The sequence below is a fragment of the Numida meleagris genome, chromosome 5, assembly GCF_002078875.1.
Source record: "Numida meleagris isolate 19003 breed g44 Domestic line chromosome 5, NumMel1.0, whole genome shotgun sequence".
Classification (NCBI taxonomy): Eukaryota; Metazoa; Chordata; class Aves; order Galliformes; family Numididae; genus Numida; species Numida meleagris.
The window spans coordinates 61,772,065-61,793,251 of record NC_034413.1 but is presented as its reverse complement, the minus strand read 5'-3'; the positions used below and the strand labels follow the sequence as shown (position 1 = coordinate 61,793,251).

The 21,187-nt window shown below is 45.5% G+C and overlaps 1 protein-coding gene across 10 annotated transcripts in view; it reads right to left on the bottom strand.

Annotated features, from left to right (window-relative positions):
* KALRN (kalirin RhoGEF kinase) overlaps positions 1 to 18,617 on the bottom strand; it is a 459,310-nt gene extending 440,693 nt beyond the window's left edge. For 3 of the 10 annotated variants that reach the window (XM_021400212.1, XM_021400213.1, XM_021400214.1), the window contains exon 1: positions 18,345 to 18,600. In XM_021400212.1, coding sequence (XP_021255887.1) covers positions 18,345 to 18,417 — 73 coding nt within the window. In that variant the 5' untranslated portion in view covers positions 18,418 to 18,600. Of the gene's footprint in view, positions 1 to 18,344 lie in introns of all 10 variants that reach the window. The other 7 variants (XM_021400217.1, XM_021400219.1, XM_021400220.1 and 4 more) reach the window with 3 other exon arrangements.

Genomic DNA, 21,187 nt, shown 5'->3' with positions numbered 1-21,187 from the left:
CCCAGCGGCAAACGCAAACATTTACAAACTCGCCCATGGTAGCTTTACAGGGATTTTTAGACTATCAGCTATGCACGTAAATCTCGAGTGCTTACACTCAGATTTTGCAGAAAGCCTAATTGTATCTGCCCCTTATCAGCATGTTTAGAGGGCTGTGAAAACACGCAGGGCATGTCTCATGTCAAGACCACACGTGTTACTAGCACATAAACACCTGGAAAACTCTTCTGCTAGCCAGAAAATAATGCCTAGCAAGGTTCTTTATGGTCACAGGAAGCAAGTGCAGTTTGGGAAAACCTTGAAGTTGCTCTAAATAGTCTGCAGAGGAAAAAGCAGACACTACCTACTTGGGCCGCATCTACAATCTCATGTACTATGCACAGCATCAGACCGCAAACTGATAAACCAACATCAAGTCTGGGAGAAATCAGCTTCATTTCTAGCCTTTGAGTATTTCATTATTTCCTGCAAAACAAAGCTACTGTATGAGACCTATGCAGGAAGCTGAGCTCACTCACAGGTGAAAGTTGCTCAGTCTTGGTCGAGGCCCGCTCCGGCTGCAGCAGAGCTGCATTCCCACCCCCTCCAATCTGTCTCCTCGTCTGCAGGCAGGCGCTCCCTAACCCGGTTGTGTCAGAATGATCCAGGTTGGCTTACTATTTAAAAGCATGGAGGGCTTTCTTTAACCCAGATCATTCTGACTGATTTGGGTTAGAAAAGGACTGCACGTGTGGTTGCGTCTGTAGACACCAACCCCGCAGCAGCAGGGATAGGGCCCAGGCACTCTGGCATGGCTCCGGCTCAAAGCCTTTGAACTTGGCTCAGCTGCAAGCCAAGCAGCACATCTGTCCCCAGCTGTTGATACTGTTTGGGGAAAAATGGCATATGAGGTTGAATTCAGTGTCACAGATGAACCATGTACTGTAAAAAGTATGATTCATGGGAAACACCACTCAGCTTCCATTTCCTTAGTACAAGAAAAAGAGATGCTAGTGCTAACGGCCTTCGTTTTCAAACCAAATTATTCATTTTAGGGTAACTAGGTATGGGTTGTTAATACTACACAGCCATATATAGATAGTGCTTTGCTTACGGAGGAGAAGCTTTGTAGCTCTTTTGGTGTTCTTCCATTTTAAGATTCATCCTTCTGGAGCTGGATCGACTGAAACAAATGCACACTCAGCTCCAGCTCAGGAGGTGACTCAAGCTGTGCCACTGACTGAGAGATGCTATCTCCTATCTGTAGGGTACCAACGAAGTCTAGCTCCTTCTCTCCCCCTGCACTGACCACAGTCTTGCATATCACAGCCCTTTCTGGGCTTCCCAAGCACAGATCACTAAGGGACCCACGCAAATACAATCTGCAAGTCAAAGTGTGAGGGAACCGTTTTGTACCCTTCTTTTGTCTCCCTGCAAATGAAGTCAGACCCATGCCCAGGATTACATTCAAAGTCTGTCGCAAATAGTGAGACTCCAAAAATCTTTTCCTCAAGCTTCTCACCTAGGCACACCTGATACCATCCTGCTCCAGAACTCTCTGCTGTGACTGATGTGTGATCCAGATTGCATCTTCCTGCTGGGTAACCATAAAATGGGTAATGATATTTCCTTGTTTAACAGAAGTTTGGTTAGACTGAATACATTTGGCTTTGTAAGATTCATCCAGATCCAGAGATGAAAGATTATCTTTAGGTGCAAAGTGCTAAGTGATTGTTTTAATTTAAGAATACAGGAACTAGCAATCCAGAATTTGTCTGGGGATATTTTGAAGGATTAGACTTTTCAGATCCATTCATGGCAAAAAAAAAAAAAAAAAAAAGGAAAAAATATTGCTGCGCATGTACTTCAGGATAAAAGCATTTATCTGACATCCAGCCAAAACCATTTTATCTCTGTAAGCAATCCTTAAACACTGCAGAATGCATTCACTGCTTTCATTACCAAATTACTTTTTCAAAGTTCAGCAGGTAATTGAAGTTCCAAATGTCTTAAACTGGTTTGGCAACAATGAAATTTCTTAATGGACTTGCTATCCAAGAACTTCAGAGGAAAAAAAAAAATGGTTGGATACTAAATATATACCCTAAAATAAGATGGATTCAATTTACACAAAGAAGCTGGCTTTTAAAAAGAGAAAACATTTGAAATGAAGAGTAAAACTCTGCCCAGAAGAGGTTCCGTGATGTTCAAGCTTCAGCTCATCTTCAAAACCATAGGGCAAAAAGTCCTGAGAATTTTTCAATGACATTCAGTCAGCCTAAATGTGTTCCTATTGAACTCAAGGGCTGTTAATTTCAATGGAAAACTAATTAGGACAAAGCTGTCCCATATATTTTGTACTCTTAACATATTCTTGTTACAAATGGAGTGCTCAAAAACCTTTTTCCTAGATTAAAAAAAAAAAAAACATTTTGTTGATTACTTTCCCAACTCATTCAGCAGGAGCACTGACAAGAACGAGCCTAAGCCTGTCCCACACCCCAGGTCCTCTGCATCTAACCAGCACCGCGAGGCAGGCAGAGTACAGAGCAGTGCACAGCCTGGCCAGGCAGCTGCCAGCTCCGGAGGTCTAATGAGGACTCTTGCCCTGCCTCCATCAGTAGCTTTCGGCAAAGCATTTTCTGCCTCAGTTCCTCACATTTATGAAGTGGAGATGATGACAGTGTTCTGTGTTAATAACCATTGTATGCGTTGCTTTAAGTGTTATTATTGTATAGTGCTTTTCACCCACAGCCAATTACCCAATTCTCACAGGGAAACTGAGGCATGGAGTGATGCTAATTGCTTAATGTCATCCAGCAGGCCACAGCAGAATTAGGATTCCATCTCCAGAATTTTGCATTATCCACAAAACTTATCTACAACCTCGATACCACAAGGTGAAAATTGGCTGGCTGTTTGTCCAGCACTATCAGACAATAGGACACATGCTTTCTCCTGCTAGTACTGCTATTCATGTCCTATCCTGTTGCTCCTGCAGAGAAAGCACAACGTTAGATTTGTAAAATCACATTATATGGGAAGGCACTGTGATGACAATCACAGGATTATGGTCTCACTGCAGGCTCCAGCAGCAGGAGAAACTGGTGATGATGTGGGCTGCTCACAAGCTAACACGGATTGCTTTAATGACAACAAGAGGAACACAAACAACAGGACCATGGGCTTTGCTTTTCACAGAAGCAGTCTTTTCTTCTAGGATTACTCCAATGCAAAAATCCTCTTTCTGCAATGACTCAGTTATCACAGCAAGGGAATAACCGATATTTAAGAAGAACAAAAAAACCCTGAAGAACCTACACTTCTGACATAGAAAATATGAGATGCATAGAATAGAAAACCTAATAAAAGATGTTAGTCTTTCACATAAGACCCCTTTATCCAAATTATGGTTCCAACTCACAAAAACACAACCATTTCATCTCACAGGCATGCAACACTCATTCTTTTATCATAAGCTTACTGCCAAGGTATTTCCACCACAACAACATTGTCACTTGTAAACACAACACCAAGATGCATACAGCTTTATTGTGAAATGTTGCTGACTGCATGTAGAGCCATTAGAAATACCAACAGAGTTGTCCAGCAAATAAAGCAAACCAGGCCATGCCTAAGAGAGAGCCTCAGAAAAGTTATGGATGCAAAAGCTCAAGAGCTCGTAACAGAAAAGTTGGTGCACCATAATTTACTCTGCATGAGGGCTACACACCAAAAAAAAGAGAAGAGAGCTGAAATATAGGGAAGACTGGTTTGCTACGACTTGGGTCCAGTCAGCATCAGAACAAGCACCCACTGATTTGGGATATTAAAGACAACCAGAGCCTGCCTTTCCCTTTCTTTGCACACAACAGGTGTTCCCTTATAAGCCTCTTATCAAACAGTGGAAATAGGAAAACCCTGCCTGGCCAACACGTGGCGTTTAACAGCTTATAAATTTCTTTAACGACAATAACATCATTTTACAGTCCCTCTCACACTGCAGGACTACAACGCACTTTGCCATCTTAAACAATGAACTGTGACATGTGGGACCCATGTGTAGCTGGACAGGAAAAGCAGGGGATGTAAGAAGGCTTCCCCTAGGCATGCAGGCTGCAGCGTGATGAAGGCAAGCTTGCGTGTTCCCAAACTGCTTTGGCTGCAGCTGAGAGGAACAGGATGCCTGACCACGGTGTCTGCATGTGCTGCTCCTGACACACAGAGACTGCAGATGTTTTACCTTGCCTAAAGCAAGAGAGGTGATGCAAAGTCACCAGAGGTGCTAAGAACAAGCGTCTTCATCTTGAAGCCCTATGGAAGAATCACAAGTACGAATTACCTCTCAGCACTAAAATGCATCAGTTTAGACAGCCAAATTCAGCAGATGCTTATTGACAGACATCAGCATTAGAAAGCATAATTTTAGAATAAAAATGCAGAAAAGCAAGAAATTGATATAGTTATCCCAAAGCATATAGTTAGAGGAGTACAGTTATCCCATATAATATAGTTACCTAGCCAGGATATTAGGAACCAAGGCCTTCCTTCCAAAAATTGCTCGAGTTGAAGGGGATGCTCTTCAGTTGCTCCAACTGCTTCAAAACTGTAAACTTCCAATTTTAACATCAAAAAAAATGCAGTTGCAACATCTAGGTGTTTCTTTGGGGCTCAAGCATATATGTGCCAATGACAGATCCATCAACATCTATGCTGAAGGAACCCTGAAGGCTTCCATCTGAACATCTATTTGCAGAGTCTCTGCAGGACACTGCAGTATGATAAACACCCCCATAACAAGGCCTCAACTTTCAAATTAACATATTTATTCTTGCGTGTGTAGAAGTGTGACACTGAAACAAAAAACCTCCCTGAACATCAATAGCACCTAATTCGAAGCAATACATTACAGCTTTCCCATTTTTTTTCTGGAAGGAAAATAAACTCAAGTTACTTCATCACAATGGAAATACTACGTACAATTACACAATAGAAACATCGAGACAGTTTCAAGAGACTGAATACGAATCTTATATTTACTCCTACATGCTGAATGCCTCCTGTGACAAGATACAGCCAGGGCCAGTGCCCACCAGAGTCCTTCCATAGAATGTTAAAAGAAACCGTGCAAGGATGCATCCAGACTAGATATAAGGAAGCAATGCCACAACAATTTGTGGCTTTCCAAATCAAGGTTGTTCATCGTCATTTGGTGTAACAGAGATATGTTTTTGTAACTCATGTTTTAAGGTCTTACACAGTACCTACATCTGTAAGCCAATGGCAGAATTAAGGGTGAAACTTATATAAACCACTGCATAAACTCTTTGGTCATGCAGGGTTTTAAATCACGTTTTACAGATAGTCAAAATAAAAAACGTAATGGCATTTCATAAAAGGAAACAGCCACAACTCCAAACTCCCACCACTTGAAGGGAAACAGGACAGCCAAGAAACTGTAATATATCAAACAGTTTTGCTCTTCCCAGCAACAGATATGAAAATCCCTCTACCATCAAGACAGCAAAGAAGCAGGACTGAGGAGGAAGAGAATAATTTGTTACTGCCTGATAAGTGATTGATATGCTATCCCTACCAAGCCAGGCAAAGATGGAGCCTCGGAGCCAGATCCATTTGGGAAGCAGCCAGGATTGCAGTGGTGAGATGGCCAGCAGGGACAGTCCTGTGGGCTCAGCACAAAACGCGTGTGCCCAAGACCAGTTCAAATCAGGTCACAAAATCCAATTCATGAAAATAACCTTTTAAAAATAGATTGCTACAGTTGGCTAACTCGGAAACCTAAGTGCTTCGGGCTGCTGTCTGAGCTACTCTTCGCAGGGTGTCCGTGCACCAAAAAGAAAAGTAATGACTGGAAAAGCTTTAATCCAGTTCCTGGAACAGCTCTCATCCTAGAGAAAATACATACATATACTGTAAGGGCAAAAAAAGGAGCCAGGAGAGGAGATCCTTTTAGAAGTCATTAGCTGCAGCTGTTAGCATAGCTGCACAGTAGACCAAAAAAAAAAAAAATGAAGCTTAGTCCTGCTTTGTTCATGTGTGCACTTCCTGAGCCTGCTAGTTAGGCACACCAAATCTGCCCTCTGTGCTGTCCTATTAATGCCAGGATTTTCACTTTAATCTATATAACGTTTCTGTCCTGTCCATTTGAAATTCACCTATTCTGTGTGCACGCAGGGGTCACTGCAGCCCAGGAGCAGGAAAAGAGGGAAAGGGATGATGGATTCCCCCCTGCCCCCTAGTACTCTTGCTCAGTTCAACAAGAGAGGCTCATTTGGATTTGAGACTTTTAGAGCTGGTATGTTTTTCCCTTGATCTTCCAGATATACATGAAAGCTTTTGCTGGGGAGCTGCAGCAAGTGAAACAAATGAGAGCAGTGCTCCAGATTGGAGGGCAATACAGGGGCAACAGCATTTATTGGTGGGCAAGAGAGCTCCCCCAGCAATCCCTGCAGCCCACAGACCCACTATTGCTGCCTGTGCCATACCCTCCACAGCCTCTTTCCCTAAATACAAGAAATATCAAGGTAACTTCCAAAGAGGAAGTTTTCCGTTCTGCTACATATTCCCCTTGGATACGCAATATGACTTTATTTCTTGCCAATCTGAAAATTACTCTTTGGAGTAGTGCTTATTCACATCTCTTTGTAATTCTCATTCATGCCTCACACAGGGAATGTTGCTGCTGCACACAGGTAGTAACTACAATCCAGTTCTGAGTTCCTTGGAAGACCACAGGTATTTATTCCACTCTGAGAAACTCCACATTAAACGAACTGCTCCATTTGGAAAAGCAGCATGTAGCTTCCACATTCGCTAGATGTAGAGCAAGAGGAAAAAGTATAAGGAAAAATGAGACCAAGTAAAGGAAATCGTATACTATGTTTATAGCTCCGTTAAAGTGTGGTGTGTGGAACCAGCCAGGAGGCACCTCCCCATGCCCCCAAGTAACTAACGCACCCATGGGAGACATCCACAGCACAAACCTCAGGGCAGAGCACTTGGATTGGTAGCAAAAGAGAACCTGGCACTCATAAAAGAACAAAAAAAGCAGGATCAGAGCTTTGAATGATTCCTGACAACATTTGCTTCAAGAAGAGATCTCTGTAAAATATGGAATATATTACCAAACCTGGCTGGAAAGCAAAGCATTTTTAGGTAGGTGGAACTTTTTAATAGCATGTCATTAAATCACTCTCTTACATTTTGCATTTAATAGATGTAACTTTCACAGCAGCACACTCATTATGAAAAAAGCACAAGGGACCGTACCAAATAGCAAGCAGAATGGACCCAGCACCCAAGTGCCTCATTTTTTTTTTAAGCATTTGGCTACCAAGGTGATGAGAAACATCATCGGGATGCCTTAACACATTCAATTAGAAATATTCTTACTCTGCTACCAGTCCTCTGGCCCCATCCTCACCTGAGTCTGTCAGCTGAACATAGGTCAGAATTTCCACCTGTGTAAATTACTGCAGCTCCTCTGCTGTCACTGGCATTGGGCCATTTTTTGGACCAGATGTGGGTCTGACCTACGTATACTTAGAAAGTCAGTGTAATAAGCATCTTAAAACCATTTGACCGGCTAGTGTGGACACAGGAAAGGTGTGTTAATCCCATTGCCAGGACTAAGAGCAAACTGTACAACCTGTCTGAAGTAGGTCACCTGCATCCATATATAGGTGCCCGCATGGAGTGGTTTAAGGAGAGCTGAATGTTTGCACATCAAGCTGATGTCACTGTCGCTTTAGCCGTGACTTTTGACAATCCCGAGGCACAAAGGGATTGGTGTGCTTTTCCTGGTCTGTGACCTGGCAACACAATTTAAAGTCAAGCAGAGTTGTCAGGGTGTGCTCCGTGAGCAGAAAGTTGAGTTTACAAAAAAAAAAAGTACACGAAGCTCATATAACTTCAAGAAAAGCACTTACTACACTTTTGTGCCTGATTATCCCTCGTTCACAAATGGGTTTGATAAGACTCCCCTATTCTCCACAAACATTGTCACTATTCAAGTGTTTTGAAATGCTTTACTAAATCCGTTTACTAACTCTGTGCTATTATCTCCGTTGCTACTCGACACCAAGGAGTGGTGAGGATGGCTCAGCCAGGCAGTGTAACTGCTGGTCATCCTGCACTGTTTGACTTCCCAGGTGGAAGATGGGGGAAGCTGTCATTTGACAACCTAAGTGGGAAGTCACCAGCCTCTGGTTTTGAGCTATTGCACGTGACCACCAGAAGACTCAGGCAAAAACACTGCAATGAATCTGAAGCTGAATCAAGAACAGAAACCAATTCCAATCACAGCAACCAGGGCCAAGCTGCCAGTTACACCTCACCACACAGCTTGGTGATGTAGACAAGCAGCTTTGTTTTCCCCTCTTTTTTAAATCTTTCCCCGTGATAAGGACTTGTATGCTGAGAAGCATCGTTACAGAATCTCATTACCACGCAGATCAGTTTTAATTCATCTGAACCTATCTAACCAATCAGTTTTTTCCTCTGCTCAGTTTTGGCACCAGAGGTGTTTTAAACCAGCATTAGCAACTCCCTCCAGCCCCCCCAAACAGTTAAAGACCATTTCTTCAGTAAACTGATAAATAATCTGCAGAAGCACAGAGATAACAGAACAGCGGGAACCTGTAAGAGATAGCTGCCCTATTTCACACCCCGGCTAACTTTCAAGCAGGATTGAGCTGAACTGGAGCAAGCTGCTAACCAGAGGATCACACACCGTGGATCTGAGTCCTTGAAGCTCACAAGATCATTACTATTCACCCGGCAGGCCTGACTGGCTCCTTCGGACTAAATTTATCTGAATCCCTCAGACTGACTCTATTAGCATCACTCCTGAACTCTGCTTCAGCACAGAAAAGCAGAGCAGGAAAGTTAAATTGCTGTGAACGCAGCAGCAGTCAGATCCAAGGAGACCGGCTCTTCATGACATCTTTCTGTGAACAAGAGGCATTAAATGTGAAGCAGGAGGATTTGGGTTCAATGTCTCTGCTTCATAGGCAAATGCCTTATCTCTGCAGCATCAAAGCAAGGCAGGCATTGGGTACAACCACAATTGAGAGACCGAAGTGTGACGATACCAGTCTTAGATAGTGAGGGGAATGTCCTGGTGGAGAAAACCCTGCTGGTTTTCCTGTACTTTGCAGTACCTCGTATGGCTACTTTTCTTATTGTGAGCATGGTACGTGCACAGGCTTGGCCCGTTACCTCCTTTAGCTACGTACACTGCCAGAACCTGATGACATTTTCCTGACGGCAGAAATCCTACCTTTGGCTTTCCATCCTGAGAGCCACATACAGCTCTAATCAAACCACTTATTGTCTCATTTCTGTGATTTCCTTTGGCTTCTGACCTTACCCACACTGACATCACCATTTTCCTTCCACATAGGATGCAAGCTGCAGCTGCTTTCCCAGCAAAGTGCCTTCCAGCTCCACTCCGAAGTGCTCTGCTGGAAAACCTTGTTGCTTTCTTCCACATATTTCAGGCTTCCCTACAGTTTTCTCATTTATCCCCCCCTTACTGCGTTGCTCTCAGCCATTCCCCATGCTCCACATCCAGTGTCAAATTCCCCAATGCCACGGGCTTGTCCTTCAGACACATTTGAAAGCAGAGCAAAGTGAAAGACAATCTTTGGTTAAATGAATTCCCAATCCACTCCACAGCTTCCACCATAAGTACTTCATGGCAGAGACCATCTTTTTGTTCACGTAGCATCCGTTTCAGAAGGAACTAATCAGCAACCGAGACAATAACAGAAATAAACACCAGCAGAGAATCATCATAACATGATGACAATATTATAGGGCCCAAAAGAGATTATCCCTATAGGAAGATTTAGTACATCCCCTTGCAATTCTTCCAGTGGTCTCCTGGCCCTGGAGCCTCAGGAGCTGTGCAGACTGACAGGTTCAGCCTCGAAGGGCCTGCTGAAGCCAACAGCAACCCACTGCAACTGCATCTGGAATTTCCACTAAACCTGTCCTGTGGGAAAAGACAGTAGTAAACAGTGGAAGAGAAACACAGTCCAGACGTTTCCACAGAAAGTAAATCTGCTACCACAGAGTACTGCATATTTCTTGCTAGCTATTATTTTTAACCTCTTGCAGATTTATTTTTACTACAATTTAAATGTATCTGTTACTTGCCATAACATTAGTGTTACGAGACATGGTAAAATACTAAAATATCCCGGGCACTTGATGGTATTTTACAAAACAGGGTGTTAAACCTTGTGAGGACTGTGGATCACTGCAGCAGCCACCAAAGCAATGACCCCATTACAGCTTTACTTCCTCAACCCTCTTAATGAACAATGGAAAAATTACCCAAAATCACGGAATTAGTCCCAGAGCTGTTGTGTTTCTATCTTGCCATTAAATTAGGAGTGAGAAAAAGGAATTACTTACATCCAAAGGGATGATGATCTGTGCTGCTACCAGGCTGTAGGCATGAGCCCTGAGCTCCCAGAGCCCCTAAAGACCTCATGCCAAGAGGACATTTAACATAAAAGCTACCTGGGATTGACACATACCCCAAGAATTTCCATTCCATTTTTTATTAAGCTGTTTAAAATAAGTGAAAGTTTGTCTGAATAAGTGTCTCAGGATTTGGCTGTACAGTATATTCTCTATTAAGTCTAACAAAAGACATTTGAATACATAAATTACGTCATCATTAATCAACTTCTCAATGATGCAAAACTGGTAGTTTACTCACAGCCAGGCAAACTACTGTAGAGTTTCTTTCCATCCTTTTTGAAAAACACTACCACAGAGCTTTGTTTTCAGCTTGGATGCTGTTTGGCACAACAGTTTGATATTTACTTAAAATACCGGTGAAAAACATGCACAGCTAATTTTCCTAAGTGCCATGCCAGCGTCTCTGGGGGCTGTGTGTTTGCCCACCTTCTCATACAGTAATATGATTTGCCCCCAGCTAATAAAGCATCCCTCACGTTAGCTAAGGCAAAGATGTTAGTTAGTGTCCCCCTTCTTCCTTGAATTATATACTCACAGCAAAATGCTAAAGATGATAAAGAGCACTTTAAAAACACATGCATACATATATACATTATATATATATATTTATATTATTTTTAACCATGTGAGATACAAGCCGATAATCCCTGCAGACCTCCTTTTTCTTCCTCATTGCCCCGTGGTTTATCATGTCCAATTAGCCATCTGCCATGCCTGCCCTTCCGTACAAAGCGGCCGCTCTCCTCCCCGCAGCCCAGCAGCAGGCCATTGTCCTGACTGACAGACGAGCAGACACCATTGTCCCCAGCAGCCACCGGCTCCCAACATAGACTGCTGGTCGCAATGAGAGCACCCAGGTACACTCCGGGAGCCAGGAACTACCCCAGCAGAGTCGATATCATCAGGGAGCCTTCAGAAGGCTCCTTTTGCAGTGTATATACTAATTTCAGGTAATAGACCGGCCGAGGCCAACTCCCACTCTTCATATCCCACTGCACCACGACATGCTGCCTTTGCTGCCTTACCCAGCGCTCACCTTTCAAAGGAAGGCTCACAATCCCCATGAGAATGCAACATCTTTGAGAGAAATCTTTCCTTTTAATGATATTTATTTTGAAGATAAAGCATATCTTCTGCCACTTCAGCAGAGCTTATTACACACACACAAAAGAGTTTAAAAAACCTGAAAGCTCAAGTAAGTCTACATGGCTACCATTTACACAACAAGGTTAATTTAATTTCTCTCCCAAACAACATTCACTCTCCCTTTTTCCCAAGGCCACTTCACTTACAGAAATGACCAGAACAGCTGGTCTACCAGTCACTGAGATCTTAAATTGAAGATCATTTCCTCTTATTATTCTCAGCAAGGCACGATGTGACCTTACACTAAAAACTACAGCCTGCCTAATTACGCTAGTTTTGTTCCATCAGTGAAACTGCAGTGCTGGTTCAGATAATTAAGGTTACAAAAAGGGAATTTCATTTTTAGTTTTTGAGACAATTTGTTGCCTTGAAGTGGGAGCATAACAAATTACACCCGTGTACCTCAGTCATTGTACTGTGTAATATTTGAAGAAACAGAAGACAGTCCTAGGTTTTGGTGACAAAGCCACACAATGTTGATAAGATCCCCAGAAAGAAAATTTATTCTAGACAGTAGTTAATGAAAGTGAGCAAACAAAAATGAATATTTCTATTTGAAAGTAGAAACAGAATTAGCTCCTAAGCCTTTGATTAGGAAACAGGAATTATTTAACCTTCAGTTTTTTACATGGTATTTCACACCCCAGCATAGAACATACATAATTTGAATATACCAGTTTTACTCTTAACTGCATCGCTCAAAATATAATAAATGAAAAGTGACCGAAACTGATGCTATTCCTCAGCAGTCACACACATAGATTTTTTTCTCTGCTGTAAATCATTGTAAAAGTTTTCTCCTGAGTTCAAACACTAGGCTCATTCTGAACCAGATCTGAAATACAATACAAAAACGTAAATATTTTGCTGCAGTATTACCCCATCTTCAGCCCAAAACACAGTAAATCCTATTTCAACAAGCTGCAATCCACACCTTGCACAGGTGACTGACTTGAACCTAGATTTATGACTGCTGCTGCAGTGCCAGAGTCAAGTAGTTTTCTGGTTACATCAGTGAAAATTCCCAAACAACTCCTCTAAAGTCCTCTGGATCTGAGTGACCATAATGCAATCTGTCCAAGAAATGAGTGGAAAAAGGAGATCCACAATAATATGACTTCTCTTTTGCAGCCCTCTGCATTCTAGGGTTCTCCATTCAGACAATTCTATTGGACTTCTGTTTGCCTTCTCTCTTCATACCCAGCTTTCTTTTGCAACACATATATCATAATATTCGCTGTTATTCTTGCCAGAGTTGCTAGGCAAAGCTCCCCAAATGGCACAGTCCTTTCAGTTAAACACAGGGCATGTGTGCCATACAAGCCTGTAAAACGGGAGTTGTTTATCCAGAGAAATAATAAAAGCAGAGCAGCAATCCAAATCAAACAAAAGCACAAATACCTCTAAGTTGTTTCACGACTTACTTTAAGTTTCAGTCGTAAAACGTACAGCGCTATGGGTTTATAAGGCCTAATACTCCATAAGCATTTTCTTTGATGCAACTATGAAGTACTTATAAATACCGCTGAGTACGGCACGGCACATGTCACCATGGAGCAATAAAGCAGCTCTACATCCATAACCAAACTTCCTAGGGACCATAAGGTCACAGCAGCTGGAACAACAAAATATTTCATCCTGAGCCTTCCAGAAGCCCAGAACACCTGTCTGGCCACAGGAGTCCCCAGAGTGCTCTTACCATGGAGGGGCGTGCTTGAAGAGGGGGAATCCACCAAAAAAAAAAAAAAAAAAGAAAAAAGAAAAAAGAAAAAAAACACATCAAAGTTTCTCCAAATTCTCAGTCCTTGTGTTTTCCTAGCCCCTTATTGTGCGACTTGATGCAACATGGTGGGGGGGAGAGGAGGCTGCGCAGAGGGGAACAGCAGTAGTTATATTTTCCTCTTTGATGGAAGGACTTTGGGATAACACTTTGCTTCTTTTGGAGCTTTGCCCCAAAGCCAGGTGAAAGCAATGGGCTCTCCCCCACTCAGTAACACCTGCAGGTGCCACATCAAGTCTACCTGCAGCACCTGTGAACTTTATTAGTGTCTGTGCTCCAATCTTGCTTGCCCTCCTTCACCCCGCTTTGGGAATCTAGGGCTGTGAGCCTCAGAATTTCTCAGCTCTGAACAGAAGCTAGGTGTAATGAACCTTTTCCTCTGGAAGCAACGCTGTTCAATAATTAACATCAAACAGAACAAATATCTTCCTGCTGGACTATAACACAACGCACTCTCAGCCACAAGCAGCACATCACAAATGACTATCAGATGACAGCCCTACTACCATGTTCATATACCTGAGCGAGGAGGAAGGAAGGAGAGTGAAGAAACACTCCTCTGAATCCCCGATTTAAATCCCTGATTTAAATTGCCCCCTTCCATGATCAGACAACAGAGATCCTTCCCCTTTTTTCACAAGCCCCCCCAAATCAGCAGATCCTGCCCCATTTGTGATCAGAACCTGCAGGGCCGGGGGGGAAGCTGATAGCCACTCCTGCCAGGACCCATTGATTCACCCGCATCCCCCTTGCCACATCTACATGCAAGGTCCCTGCCAGTTCCTGAGGTAGCAGAGCTGCCCTAGGAGCCCCACGGAGCAGCAGGGCAGAGCAATACAGCCCAACATGGTGACAGGGACTTGGGAGGATCTGCGTCCTCATGAGAAATGACACAACTGTCCTCTTGCCCACATCAGTCGCATGATAAAAAAAGACAATAAGGAAAGAAAGGAACAAACCTCATATTCCTGACAGGGTCAGAGGTCAGGGCCTCCAGAGAGCAGTGTGGATTTTAATTAACAGTATCACCTTCAAGAATATTGGAGCTTTCCAAACGGTGCGTACAACCCGACAGCCCTTCTACACCAGAGCGTCCTTTCTCAACGTGCATCACCGGACCTTATGAATTATAAAGCCTCAAGGTGAGCAAGCCATGCATCACCCAAACACTTCACCTCAATGACAACTAGACTGAATCAATTTATCTGCTCTGTGAGGAGACACTTGATTCCATCAACCTCGAGGAACACTTCTGTGCAGACATCACTTCAAGCACATCTATTGATCACACAGCCTGGCCACTGCCAATCATTTTTAAGTTATTTAGTAGTGGAGTCGCCAGTCACTTGTGCACAAATGAACAATGCTGGAAGTTTAACGGGCTGGTGGAAGGCTGAAAACAAATGGAATAATTCATCGCAGTTAAAGGAGATGGAGCAGTATCAATTTTCAGCTCACCCACAGGAAGTATCAATGATAGATCGGGCATCTTCACATCAGATGTAATCAATGTTATACTTAAGTGCCAGAAAAAATAATTCAGAAAACGGTACCGCTCGCAGATAGGAAATATTGATGATTAACTCTTCCAGTAATCAGTAGTTCGCTAAGTTGTTCTGACAATGACCTCTATAAATCTTTAATATATTGGTAAAGGATTTTCTTATATGCTTGACCTCTGCTTCCAAACCACACTGCAGAAATTGCTGCAGCTTTCCCTCTGTGTCTATGACCAAGGGATATCTGCCCTTTGTACAGATACAAAGAGACCAACTTTATGTTTGAAACAACAGGTATTTGGATTCAGTTCCGTGCAACATAAAAGTCTCAGTCGCATTTCATATAGACAGCTGAGAGCTCTGGAGAACTTGTTCATATTTCATTATCTGTCACCAAAATAGACATAAGAAACTTAATAAGATATACCTAGGCACAGATTTAGTTTCTTACTCAAACACGAGCTCAAACAGAAGCGATAGACTCCTTGCAGAAATTGCTGCCTTGATCCAGCAGCCTCTGTTATCCCAGAAATCAGAGCTGGAGGTTGCAATCCTCATTTCTGCCCTTAAGGTCCCTCTGCGTGGTGAAATGTATCTCATTTACATGGGAGCAATTCTCTAAAAAACAGAATTACTCTTTGCATATACGTGATGGTAAAAATTAGACTAGTCCTTTGCATCTTTAGGGATGCTTAACTGCATTTCAGCATCAACCACACAGGTGTTAAGCCCATGCTTTTCTCAAAGTCATTCCTAGCTCTCACCCATATATGCTCCAGCAAAGGTCTGCCTTTATTTCCATGTGTTAATTCTCTTGGTTTTATGTTCCACATACAGTTCAGAGACCCGCTGTTTCAACTGTTAGAATCACTAATGGACTGCTCTGTCCAGTTTTGGGTGCTGCTGGTGCAGTGCTCCAGCATGGAGCCATTCCCAGCAACAGCCCTGCTGGTCTCAGTGAGCAGCAATTGATCCTCCCAGCTCAGCACAGACTGTCTGCTTGCTAAAAGCCTCCAAGTGAGATAGTAGTCCTTTGGAGTCCATTTTTTTCACTGAGAGTAATGAGTTCATGCTTTGCCATGTAGTAGCAGTGAATTCAGGAAGAGTTTATGCACACTAGTGTATGCTTATGCTGGTGAAGCAGCTACTCTTGAAGCCACATCGGTTCATATTTTATTTGCTGCAAATGTCCAAGGGCATGAAAGACACAATGGTTATGCTTGACAAATCCAGAATACAAGTCAGCACACAAGAAATAAAAGAAAAAAGCTCACACTGAGTGAAAAAGACTACTGAGCTTATGCAAGTCTTTGCAGTTATGACAAACCAGACTCCATCTCCCTCCCAGTCCTTGCTCAGTCACCGATGGGGAAAAGAGGAACAGAAGAGTCAGCGACATCTGTCTGCAGCTTTCCTCTGAAGCCCCACAGCGGCTGATCTCCTGCCACCCAGTGAGACCAACAGCAGCTCCAGCACAGCTTCGAGAGGCAAGCAGTACACAGACAGAGCAGAAAACCAACATTTAAATTTCATGAGCCATGTGCGCTATCATTTGCTTTCTCTCCGTTTCTCAGTGGTGTTGCCTGGTCATTGTAACAGCTGACAATCAAAATGAGTTACCAAGATTTTACCGCGTCACCTTTTGCACACAAAATGCCACATCAGCAGCACAGAAACAAGAATTCTGTGAGCTCCTTCACTGAAGCTTTTCAAGGTAGGTGAGCCAACCAACAGGGATGGTCTATGCATACATGCTTTGGCACAAGGATGTGGCAATCCCTTCCAAACCAGTATTTCTGTGCTTTTGTTTCCTTCAGAAGCATCAAGAGACTGAAGCAGGCAGCAGTGTATTTGTGGTTCTACAGGTGAAATTGCTGGTGAAGAAGGCAGAGTGGAAGGAATGCCTAGTCACGAGTCGCTGTGCTTTTTCCTCGTTTCAGAAATGCTTTTTTCATACAAGCTAGACAGACCTGGCTCTCTCCAAATTCAATTCTGTTAACGTGCTTACGCTGAGGAGGCAGTGTCACGGGGAAAAGAATTAGCTTGGAGGAAGGAGGGGAGAGGGGAGAAAAGGTGGGGAGACCCCTAAGCGGCATGTTTCTAAAAGGAAAATCAGGGCAATTTTGTGTTTGGTTGTTTGTTTTTTTTTAAAATAAGCCTTTAGTTGCCCACAAATGCTGATGTTGTGGAGGCTTGGGAAATGAGCTTGTAACCAGGTGAGCTATCAACAGGCAAACACCCTATGACTTAATGGCTTGTGGATCACAAGATACACACAGCCAGACCTGACTGCAGCTATCCCCTAGATCAAAGGCTTTTCACGTAGATGGGGTGCAGGGAGCTGCTGCAGCCTTCAGGATTTAACTACTTTAAAGTTTTGGTGATTACATAATTGCTTGGGATTTTTTTTGTAACTGGATCTCAAAGCACTCTGCAGCTAATGAGCAGGTAGATGGAAGAAAGCAGCTGAAAAGCAAAGTCTTGACAAACAGCTGTGCCAATAAGTGTCAGTCTTCGTCCCCAAGGGTCAATCCCCTTATGAAACAAGCATTTAATCCTGTACAATTTTTAATTAAAAATCTACCAAGAATCCTGTAATACTTCATCGAGATTCTGATTCTGTCGGGGGAGCGCTGACCACAAGTTGTTTCAGTTGAGATGTTGATCCTGTGTAAATCCATGTTTCAAAGCTAAGGGTGACCACACCACGGGAGAGTGATGCAGCGGGAGCACGTCCCCATCACCCAGAGCATTTAACTACTCGCTGCATCACTAACGAAGGCCCCCTCCCCGCTCCGCCGTAGCCCAGCGACCCTTCTGCTCCACTTCAGCATCTTCTGCAAGCGGAGGGCGGAACGCACTCTCCCATATCCCCGAGACACTTGGCGAGCTCAGCATCCCCGGGGAGCAGCGGGCGAGCGCTGCCCGAGGCTCCCCCGCCCTGGTCGTCCACCCGACGGCGGCAGGAGGGAGCCGTGCCGTGCCGGGCAGACAACTGGCTCCCCGTTCCCGAACCGGCCGGTTCCCAGGTGGTTGTCACTGCTCGGGGCAAAACCCAGCCGGCGCAGCCTCCCTCGGGGCCCCGTTCCGCGGCTCGCCTCGAGCATCCCCGCGGAGCTTTTGTGCGTGCCGGGGGCGGGAGCCCAGCCGGTCCCCTCCCGCCCTGGCCGGCGGTGGGAGGGCAGCCCCGTGCGGCGGCTCCGCAGCAGCAGCAGCAGCATCCTCCCGGGGGCGGGAGAGGGCCCGGGCAAGCCGAGCCGAGGGGTTTGCGGCGGACAAAGCGAAAAGACGGGCGGGGAACCCCCCTCACCTCCCCCCCCCACATGGCTCCATAGCCGCCGGTGCCGGCACCGCCGCCAGCCCCGCATCCCGCGGCAGAGGCAGGGCCCGGCGCTGCCCCGGCCCCTTCCCCACGGCTCCCCTACCTGTTCGGAAGAAAGCATCCACCTCCGAGTCGGGGACAGCGCCTTCCTCCGCCGCCCCTTCGGTGGGATTCATGGCTGGGGGAGAAGAGGCGGCGAGCCCGGCGGCTGGTAATATCCAGTGAGTTAGGGAGGAGGAGAGCCGAGACAGAGAGAAAAAGAGGGAGGGAGGGAAGAGAGGAGGGAGGGAGGGATGGAGGCGCGTTTAGCAGGGAGCCCGGCCGAGCGCCGCCCGGCTCATCCCTTCCGCGCTGCCTGCGGGGCGGCTGCCCCGGGGCTGGGCTGAACTGCGCTGCCCGCGGGCTGCGCTGGGCTGGGCTGCCCGGGGCGGGGTGCCGAGCCCCGCCGCCGCCGCCGGCCCCCTCCCCTCCGCCCGCTATTGTTCCGCTCCGTGCCCCCCCCTCCCGCCGCCGCCGCCGCGCTGCCCCTCGCCGCGCTGCCAGCCCGGCCCGGCCCCCGGCAGCCGCCCCCGCCGCTTTCCTACCGGCGCTTCCTGAGCCGGGCCGGGCGCGGAGCCCGCAGGGGCAGCCTCTCCGCGGGGCGCGGTCGCTCCGCGCGGCAGCGCGCACCGGGCGGGCTGGGGCGGGCACAGGTGCGGGCTGGGACGCCCCAGATGGAGCCTTGTTTTGTTGTTGTTCTTGTTTTTATAGCCTGCCCCTGTGCGCTCCGCAGCCATATGTCTGTGCATCATGCTGCCATGTCTCCCCTCGGATGAATAACCGCGGGGTACGGCATTAGGCTGTCAGCTGGGCAGGTAGTCGGGGACTGAAAGTAATCGCTAGGGTGTCTATAGGAAAACCTCTCCCTTCTCCTCCCCCCCGCCTCCCCCCCCCCACTTACTCTTTACGGGCTGCAGGGCACAATGGGTTTGGAAACGATCGGTAAAACTGCGTGTTGTTGCAGGTACATCTCCGTGTTTTACTCTTTACGGGCCCAAGGGGCTGTAGGGTAGAGAGCAGAGCAGGAGTTTGAAAAAGCAAGATCCTGCACCCAGCTGGGACATTGATTCGGCTATTTAAAAGATTTTATTTCTCTGCTGTTTCTCCAGTATTTGTGATTTGGGACAACAATTGTTGTCTCAGAAGGAGCGCTATGAGGAATGCCCGCTTGCACTCTGTTAGCAGCTGTGTTAAATATTATTCCCTAAGCCCAGCTATCAAGATTTCAAGCACAGACAAGCACAGATAGACAGAAAGACAGGTATTTGCCATTTGGGCACTTCCCTTTCTTCTCCTGTTCACCTATTTGAAGTCTCACCGGCTCCTCATTCCTCTGCAATCACGTAACAGCACCAAAGCCTGCAGCCTGCTTAGGGAGCAGTGCTGCTGTTCCACCTATTCAAAGCACCACTGTAAAGCAGAGGGTTACTTGCACACCCCACAGGTCATCTGTTACCTCTGCCACAAGGAAGAAGCAGCAGCTGTTGGAGCTGGCACCCCTTGGGATGTATTCCACTTGAATAACCCATCTTTGCTGCAAAACAGTGTCCTCCATCTGAAGACAAAGAGTCCCTTAGCCAGCAGGTCCCAATGTCCCCCGACCCCTCCCATCCCCATAAGGATGTTGCCCAGTGGCCACTCCTTTGTCACCAATGTTTAAGAGACTCTGTAGGTGCATGAGAGGAAGCAAGCTGTACACAAGGACAAATCATCTCTGGGTCAGCCCAGAGGGACTGGCTGGAACACAGCAGAAAAGCTGAGCATCAGGATGGTGTGTCTCAGGAAAAAAAAAATACTCCTAACAGGAGAAATCTCAGAACCAACTGTCTGTGAGTGACACTGCTTGGATCAGATCTCCCCCTGTCTGTAGGTTAGCAGCTGAGGCTGGCAGAGTATCCCAGAGTATTTCAGACAACATAGGAACATGGGTTACCTTCATCTCAATCTCTTCCCGATAGAGGTTAGCAGAAGGCTGGGTTTGGATGCATGCCCACTGATTGATGTATTGTAATGATAAAAGGGCCAAAACTTTCCTGAGAGAAACAAGCATTGAAATGGCATTGACCAGGCAGGCTGAGCACAGGCCTCTCAGTCACACCTTCTCTGACCTTACTCTTTACTCCTGGAATTGAAACAGAACTGAAAAGCGGATTGTACCGCAGGCCTGGGGGATGCAAAAACAGGAGCAAGCACCCTATAGTGATCTAGCATTTAGTTGCCTTCTGGTTGCTTTATTCCTCCCCTGACCTACTGCCCATTTCCCAAGCCTAACTCCAGCTGTTTTTAAGTGTAGCCATTTACTTTTTTACGCTTACAGATAAAAAGGGTCATTTCCCACCTAGCTGCAGGAAACATCAAGACAGTTCATTTTTCCAGCACCAGATTTCTACTGTGAGCGCTCACCCTTTCTTCCACACCGCACCACAATGCAGAAAACCCTTATCTCAAGGTCTAAACACACACAGTCATTTCAAGTCCCATGTCACGACCCCATCTCCAAATATTCACAACACGTGGCCCTCAAGCCTCGTCCCCAAACTCTTAATACAGATGGATGCGTAAGTGTAAGCTACAGCCTTGGTAGCTGGAAGGAGCTGTTTGGTACGATGTGGTGGGGTTTAGAGTCAAGGCATTCCTCCTCCAGGAGCGTCAGTAGCAGCTAGACAGGAGTTCCCCAAAGCAGGGAAGGTTTGGCATCATCCAGCAATGGGAATTAGTGATATAAATGACAGAGAAATTTATATTCCCCTTTCATTATGAACCATGCAGGCGTGACCTGTAATATCAATTGAAGAAATCACATAGGCTACACAAAACATCCTTGTCTGCATAACCCACAACCAAATGTATTAGAAAATGCTGAGGGACAGAGAGGATTCATTTAATTGACCTGCCATCCTGATAACT